At 36.2% G+C, this 8,531-nt stretch overlaps 1 protein-coding gene across 1 annotated transcript; it reads left to right on the plus strand.

The window, feature by feature from the left end:
• Positions 1–5,514: 5,514 nt before the first annotated feature.
• On the plus strand, positions 5,515–7,747 carry LOC121437229 (heat shock cognate 71 kDa protein-like). Its single transcript, XM_041637094.1, has one exon. The coding sequence runs from the start codon at positions 5,589–5,591 to the stop codon at positions 7,527–7,529; it is 1,941 nt and encodes a 646-aa protein (XP_041493028.1). The 5' UTR covers positions 5,515–5,588; the 3' UTR covers positions 7,530–7,747.
• Positions 7,748–8,531: the final 784 nt, after the last annotated feature.

Raw genomic sequence — 8,531 nt, forward strand, 5'->3', positions numbered from 1 at the left:
CATCAAATTAAACGGAGAGAAACTCAAAGCCATCCCACTAAAATCATGAACACGACAAGGCTGTCCACTCTCTCCATACCTCTTCAATATAGTGCTTGAAGTTCTAGCAATAGCAATAAGACAACATAAGGGGATCAAGGGGATTCGAATTGGAAAGGAAGAAGTTAACTTTCGTTATTTGCAGATGATATGACAGTGTACATAAGTGACCCAAAAAAAACTTCACCAAAGAACTCCTACAGCTGATAAACATCTTTAGTATTGTGCCAGGATACAAGATCAACTCCAAAAAATCAGTTGCCCTCCTATACACAGAGGATAAAGAAGCAGAGAGGGAAATCAGAGAAGCATCACCTTTCATGATAGCCACAAATAGTGTAAAATATCTTGGGGTAACTCTAACCAAGGAAGTGAAATATCTATTTGACAAGAACTTTAAGTATTTGAAGAAAGAAATTGAAGAGGTTACCAGAAAATGGAAGGATCTCCCTTGCTCTTGGATTGGTAGGATCAACATAGTAAAAATGGCAATTCTACCAATGGCAATTTATAGATTCAATGTAATCCCCATCAAGGTCCCATCAAAATTCTTCACAGATCTTGAGAGGACAATAATCAAATTTATATGGAAAAACAAGAAAAACAGGATAGCCAAAACAATCTTATACAATAAAAGAACTTCTGGAGGCATTACCATCCCTGACTTCAATCTCTATTACAGAGCTACAGTATTAAAAGCAGCTTGGTATTGGCATAAAAACAGAGAAGCCGACTAGTGGAATCGAATAGAAGACCCGGATTTTAATCCTCAATCCTATGATCACCTGATTTTCAATAAAGGAGCTAAAAGTATACAATCAAAGAAATAAATCATCTTTAACAGATTGTACTGGCACAACTGGATGTCAACCTGTAGAAGAATGAAAATAGGTCCATATCTATTACGATGCACAAAACCCAAGTTCAAATGGATTAAAGACCTCAATATCAATCTGAACACACTGAACCTGATTTTTTGTTTTTATTAAATGAGCAAATGGCAGCATGTGAAAAACTGACTTTTTAGGTAAATCTCTTATTATCCCATTCTATTTTATTCTTAGCCTTTTCAGTGTTCTTTTTCTCATAACAGGTTTTGAATATTCAGGGAAAATGTTATTAAAGGGAATGACAAATTTTAGTTTATGCAATGAATTGAGCAATGAACTATTTAATACAATAAATGTATTTGTAATGTCAAAATTGTGTATACAATATTTCTTAAACAAATGCACTTAGGTCAGTAAATATTAGTTGTGAAGCACTAATATAATTTTAGGCCTTTACTGTGTGTTCTAAAAATCCTGAGAATAAGAAAAGCAAAAATATGTATTTGTTTGTATTATAGCACAATATTTTTTAACAAATAAAAAAATATTAAGTTATAGATAGTTATATGTATTTCATTAAAGGGTGTAGTATGAGTTCATCATATTACAAAAGCAGTTGTTCTTACATAAAATAAGTGAAAAAATGTTATTTCAATTCAAATAAATGATTAAAACTGTTGAAAAACTGGATAAATTCCAATTCCTCTAAAACATGTTGATAGAGTTGTGACTTCTATCTATCTGTTGCTTTCATTGTTTAAATAATAAAGAAACTGCTTGGCCTTTGATAGGACAGAAAATTAGGTAAACAGAACAGAATGCTGGGAGAAAGAAACGGATTCAGGCTGTCGCCATGATTCTCCCACTCCAGACAGATGCAGGTTAAGATCTTTCCTGATAAGCTACTCCTCTTTGGGCTACCCACATTATTAGAAATGGGTTAAAGCAAGATGTGAGAATTAGCCAATAAGAGGCTGGAAATAATGGGCCAGGCAGTGTTTAAAAGAATACAGTTTCTCTGTAATTATTTCAGGTATAAAGCTAGCTGTGTGGGCGGCCGGGTGCCAGAAATGTAGCCCGCCGCTCCTATTACAACAATATGTGGTTAATACTTAATCTAATTTATTTATATGGTCTCATGAATATTAATAACAATTTGTTTGCACTGTCTTATATTTGCTTTTGCATTCGCCAATCCTAAAGTAAGTAACTAAATATTTTTATAATGCTAAGAAAAAATCTCAATAGAAAATATTTTAGTTATGTTCCGTTATGTGGTTATAATATGGATTATGACACATATTAGTTATGATGATTTAATCTAGGATTCCTTAGTAGCCTCATATATTAGATGTTGTGTTGCTAGGTTTGGGAAAGTAGTTGAATCCTGCTGTTTCTGTCCTAATTACTTGATTATCACCTCAAGAATTCACAATACCAAAAAAAAAAAAAGCCGGGTGGTAGTGATGCACACCTTTAATCCCAGCACTCTGGAGGCAGAGGCAGGCGTATCTCTGTGAGTTTGAGGCCAGCCTGGTCTAAAAGAGCTAGATACAGGACAGGCCCCAAAGCCACAGAGAAACTCTGTCTCAAAAACTCGAAAAAACAAACAAACATAAAAAAAATTCAAAACATAAATTCATTATTGGGAGGTGGAATCTAGTGGGTCACTGGGAATTCTGTAGAAAAATGTCAGTTTTTCTATCTCCTGGCCACCATGGTATGAGCAATGTTGTTCCTCATGCCATTACTTCTTGATATTCTATTTAAAACATGTCCAGAAAAAGAATGAAACTAGACTATATAATCTTAACTCAGTGTAACTATAGGCCAAATACATTTTAAGAATCTTATGTCATTGATTTCAAGTAGATTTCTTGTAGATTGTCTGGTTTTGGTTAATCAACTAAACACATTACAAAGGGCTTTCAGAGGCCATTCTAGTAACAATACTATCTATATCTTCCATTTTGTACAGTCATATACACGAATCAAGCAAGGATTTTTGACAAATATAGCTCAAAACCTACTGTTTAGTTAAAGTAAGAGTTAAACAATATTTTAGAAAAAAGAATGATATAATGACTATGTGGATGCAGGTGACATTTTATTTTTCATTTCATTTAAGATCACATAAATTAAGAAGATAGAAAATTTTCAACTAGCTTTGAAAATGATGTCATGGAAATATCAAATTCTTTAAGACATGTTTATGATTATCATATTTTCAAATCTAAGTGCAGAAGATAGCTTTCAAGATGCAACTTGAGATGTTTCAAAAATATGTTACTAAAATGATAATAATCTTATAAAAGTTTTATTCATTAATATTTATTTATTTATATAAAAACTCATGTTTTTTTAGTGCCTTGAAAGAGCTGTTATGACCCACTTCAAAGTAGAGAATGCTTTTCTATGTTCCAAACAGAGTGACTTCAAATACAGCTAGTATTGCCACAGATGTTTGTAGAATGTTAAATGCTGCTAATTAATGAAGAGAATAAGGCCAGTGCTGTGAATAAAAATTCTAAGCAAAATAAAACTCCCACTGTGACTATTTTACCCGAGGAAACCAACACCTCTCACACAAGTTGTATTCCAGCATGGTGGAGATGTTGATTAAAAGATCCATATGCTAACAATATGGAAATCCTGCTGTGTACACAAAAGTCAATTGTATAGGTCAAAAGATGAATTTATTTTGTAATGGAAAGTAATTTCAATCTTTAGCAATTTCTGCATAGTTGAGTGAGCAATGTATGACAAAACATAGTCAAAGTTATTTAAAGTTTTAAAATAATTGTGAGCAAAGCAGTTTATTTTTATTGATATCATTCTAATTTTAAATACTGAGTAAGGAATTTCTAGTCAAATCTCAGTTTAACTTCTGAGTGGTTAGATCTGCAGCCTGAGAGATTTATGGACACTAACTTCTGCAACATCATAACATTAAGAAAACTCCTTTCCTTATGTTTTGGAACGTTACTTCTTTCCTTTGTAAATTAGCATAATAACATTGGATCAAATTATATATGCACAACATGAAAAAACAACTTCATATTTGTTTTACACAAATATAAATTAATTAATTGGGAAAACTTGATTGAGTCTATTTTATCAGCAGCCTTCTCCACACTACCATCCTCAGATCTCCCTTTCTATTTCTAATTTTCTACTCTCTTAGTTTTTTTGTGTCCCATGGCTCAAATAATCCCATTACTTTTTGTTATCCTTTGTAAATAGAACATGTATCTGTACATCTCAACAGGAGAGAAGCTCACTTAATTTCTTCATTCTTTTTAATGGCATTGTTTATTCCCCGCTCCTAGATTCATAGTCCAGTTGTTTTGGTCTTGGTTTCAGTTTTATAAATTGCATCTCTCCCTCTGAAACTAAGAGAAGTCACCTTTTTTTATTACTTGAATACCTATTTCTTTGAGGTCTCATAGAAAATCCTTACATAATCTGCATGTCGTGATAATACATTTCCCCTACTGGATTAAATCAATCTTCTGTGAACCTCAGATTGTACCAAACTATTTCCTCATTCTGGTTTAACAATTTGTCAAGTAATAACCCATTTAAGTGTTTGTTAATAATAACCTGTAGAAAATCTACAACTTGATGCTGAAAACTTTCTTATCCTATCATATTCACCTCTCTGCCCTTAAAAAGATGGTCATAACAATGCTTCCTCTAATCTAGACATATTAATTTCTTAGCACTCAAGCAGATACTGTTCTACAATGTTCACACTTGTATTTTTTCTATTGTATTCTTTGAATATTAAAGACCTCTAAACCAATTCATTCTGATCAAATTTTTATGTAATATACAAAGATCATTTTTATTGGTAGAAATCTTCCCACACAGGGTAAATATTCATGCCCGTCATAGTTTTCACCATTTTATTTTTATTCTAACAAATTGTATTGTTAGAATACAATTTGTATTTGTATTTGTAAAATTGTATTTGTATTTGTAAAACTTGTATTTGTATTCGTAAAATACAAATTGTATTTACCCACTGATTTTATAAAACTCATGAGCCCAGTCACATTAGATACATCTACAGTACAACTCTTGTAGTAAATATGTAAGGATCATTCAAAAAGGAAGGGATAAAAAAAGGAAAGAAAGAAAGATTGTAAGATTCTGGTTACAAGAGGAACAGGGAGTATGTTGTGAAACTTTGTATCCATAAAATTGCAGGGAAGCTATATCCATGAAGCCTCAACAACATGGATCCCTGAACTAGACAGGAACATCGATGACAGCAAAAAATATGTTAACAGAAATTAGAGAAGCCATGAGGCTTCAACTGTACACAAAGTACTTCAAGCAACAATGGAATGCTGAGAGAAGGAGAAAAAAAAATCTTTCTAAGGAAAAACCATACCACTTGGTTATTCAATATCAAAGGACAGCCATCAAAACAAAATACAAATAATATGATATAGACTGAACAGTTTATATTTAATAATATATGTATGTGTTATAAGTATTATATACATATGCATACACATACATGTATGAAATAACCATGAGTGAGTTAGAAAGAGAGCAAGGAGTATGGGAGGTATTAGAGGGACACAAGAAAAAGAAAAATTATAGTATGATCTCAAAAAAGAAATAATTACTCATTGAACGCGGCGCCAGCTTTGGGGGAAATCGGTGCGGTGTCCTCGCCAGCACAGCCGGGCCTACACGCGAGCAACCATGTCTAAGGGACCTGCAGTCGGTATTGATCTTGGCACCACCTACTCGTGTGTGGGCGTCTTCCAGCACGGGAAGGTGGAGATTATTGCCAATGACCAGGGTAACCGAACTACACCAAGCTATGTGGCTTTTACTGACACTGAACGATTGATTGGCGATGCTGCGAAGAATCAGGTTGCGATGAACCCCACCAACACAGTTTTTGATGCCAAACATCTGATCGGACGTAGGTTTGATGATGCTCTTGTACTGTCTGACATGAAGCACTGGCCCTTCATGGTGGTGAACGATGCAGGCAGGCCCAAGGTCCAAGTAGAGTACAAAGGAGAGACAAAAAGCTTCTACCCACAGGAGGTGTCTTCTATGGTTCTGACTAAGATGAAGGAGATTGCAGAAGCTTATCTGGGGAAGACGGTTACCAATGCTGTGGTCACAGTGCCAGCCTACTTCAATGATTTCCAGCGGCAGGCAACAAAAGATGCTGGAACTATTGCTGGCCTCAATGTCCTTCGAATTATCAATGAGCCGACTGCTGCTGCTATTGCCTATGGGCTAGATAAGAAGGTTGGAGCTGAAAGGAATGTGCTGATCTTTGACTTGGGAGGTGGTACTTTTGATGTGTCCATCCTCACAATTGAGGATGGAATTTTTGAAGTCAAATCAACAGCTGGAGACACCCACTTGGGTGGAGAAGACTTTGACAACAGGATGGTCAACCATTTCATTGCTGAGTTTAAACGAAAGCACAAGAAGGACATCAGTGAGAACAAGAGAGCTGTCAGGCGTCTGCGTACTGCCTGTGAACGGGCAAAGCGCACCCTCTCCTCCAGCACCCAGGCCAGTATTGAGATTGATTCTCTCTATGAGGGAATCGACTTCTATACCTCCATTACCCGTGCTCGATTTGAAGAATTAAATGCTGACCTGTTCCGGGGCACTCTGGACCCTGTAGAAAAGGCTCTTCGAGATGCCAAACTAGACAAGTCTCAGATCCATGATATTGTCCTGGTGGGTGGTTCTACCAGAATCCCCAAGATTCAGAAGCTTCTGCAGGACTTCTTCAATGGGAAAGAGCTGAACAAGAGCATTAACCCTGATGAAGCTGTTGCTTATGGTGCAGCTGTCCAGGCAGCTATTCTATCTGGAGACAAGTCTGAGAATGTTCAGGATTTGCTGCTCTTGGATGTCACTCCTCTTTCCCTTGGTATTGAAACTGCTGGTGGAGTCATGACTGTTCTCATCAAGCGTAATACCACCATCCCTACCAAGCAGACTCAGACTTTTACCACCTACTCTGATAATCAGCCGGGTGTGCTCATTCAGGTGTATGAAGGTGAACGAGCCATGACCAAGGATAACAACCTGCTTGGAAAGTTTGAACTTACAGGCATCACTCCAGCACCCCGTGGTGTTCCCCAGATTGAAGTCACTTTTGACATCGATGCCAATGGCATCCTCAATGTTTCTGCTGTAGATAAGAGCACAGGCAAGGAGAACAAGATCACCATCACCAATGACAAGGGACGCTTGAGCAAGGAGGATATTGAGCGCATGGTCCAGGAAGCTGAGAAATACAAAGCTGAAGATGAAAAGCAGAGAGATAAGGTTTCCTCCAAGAATTCCCTGGAGTCTTACGCTTTCAACATGAAAGCAACAGTTGAAGATGAGAAACTTCAAGGAAAGATCAATGATGAGGACAAACAGAAGATCCTAGACAAGTGCAACGAGATCATCAGTTGGCTGGATAAGAACCAGACTGCAGAGAAGGAAGAATTTGAACACCAGCAGAAGGAACTGGAGAAAGTCTGCAACCCTATCATTACCAAGCTGTACCAGACTGCTGGTGGGATGCCTGGAGGAATGCCTGGCGGCTTCCCTGGTGGAGGAGCTCCTCCATCTGGTGGTGCTTCTTCAGGGCCCACCATTGAAGAGGTGGATTAAGTCAATCCAAGTAGAGGGGTAGCATTGTTCCACAGGAAACATTTGAAGGACCCAAATTTAGCAAGTTACAGGGCAGTTTCAAATTCAAACTGCTACAATAAATTTACTGGGCATTCTCAATACTTGAACATAGAACGTGTGCACAGACAGTGAAGTAAGCATTGCACTTTATAAGCACTGTGTCCTAAGTGGAAAATGCAATGTCATAATAAAACAGGTGGAAAATGGAATGTCTAATAAAAATATTTAAATTGGCAAAAAAAAGAAATAATTAGAAAAATCTCAGAAAAAAAATTGCTCATGATGCACTAAACTTACCAGAGGAAATGGAGATATATGTATTAGACTACATTTTGCTATCTTGCAACCTTTCTCACAAAGTTTTTTTTTTCCAAAATACCAAGCATGTACAGTCTTCAAGTTCTTCAAATCACAACTTTTGAAAGACCAAAATTTGAATACTTTAATGTTTTATTTACCATCCTATATTCTATGAGATCTCCCTTCCTTTCCCTCTTTATATCTCCACTACATTCTCCATTTATATTTCTCATGCTTAAATATGATGAGACTGACCAAATGAGCAATAATTAATATAGAATGAGTTTGAGCACCTGATATTCCTGCTTCCACCTCCCATAAGCTTGTATATCAAATATGTGTTATTAAGCTTAGCTCAGATATCCATATGTCTCATCATCACCATCATCATCACATTATCATCATAAACACCATCATTATATTACAGTTATTATTATCATCATCATTAATATTTCTATTATTAATCAATAAATATCAGGGATATAGAGATGATACTGAAGTTAAGAACAGTGACGACTCTTCTAGAGGACCTTGGTCTGGATCCCACTGCCCACATTATGACTCATTATCATGGGTAACTCCATTTTCAGTGGAACCAATACCCTCTTCTGATCTTCACAAGCACAAGGCATGCATGTGATGCACAAACATATACACAAACAAAATGCCCATATGCATAAA

This window comes from Microtus oregoni, unplaced genomic scaffold, assembly GCF_018167655.1.
Source record: "Microtus oregoni isolate MIOR12 unplaced genomic scaffold, Mior012 000050F_ref0000143, whole genome shotgun sequence".
NCBI classification, from domain to species: domain Eukaryota; kingdom Metazoa; phylum Chordata; class Mammalia; order Rodentia; family Cricetidae; genus Microtus; species Microtus oregoni.

Excerpts from the sequence above, each read along its gene's own strand:
- LOC121437229 (XM_041637094.1), top strand. The coding sequence starts at position 5,589 with ATGTCTAAGGGACCTGCAGTCGGTATTGATCTTGGCACCACCTACTCG.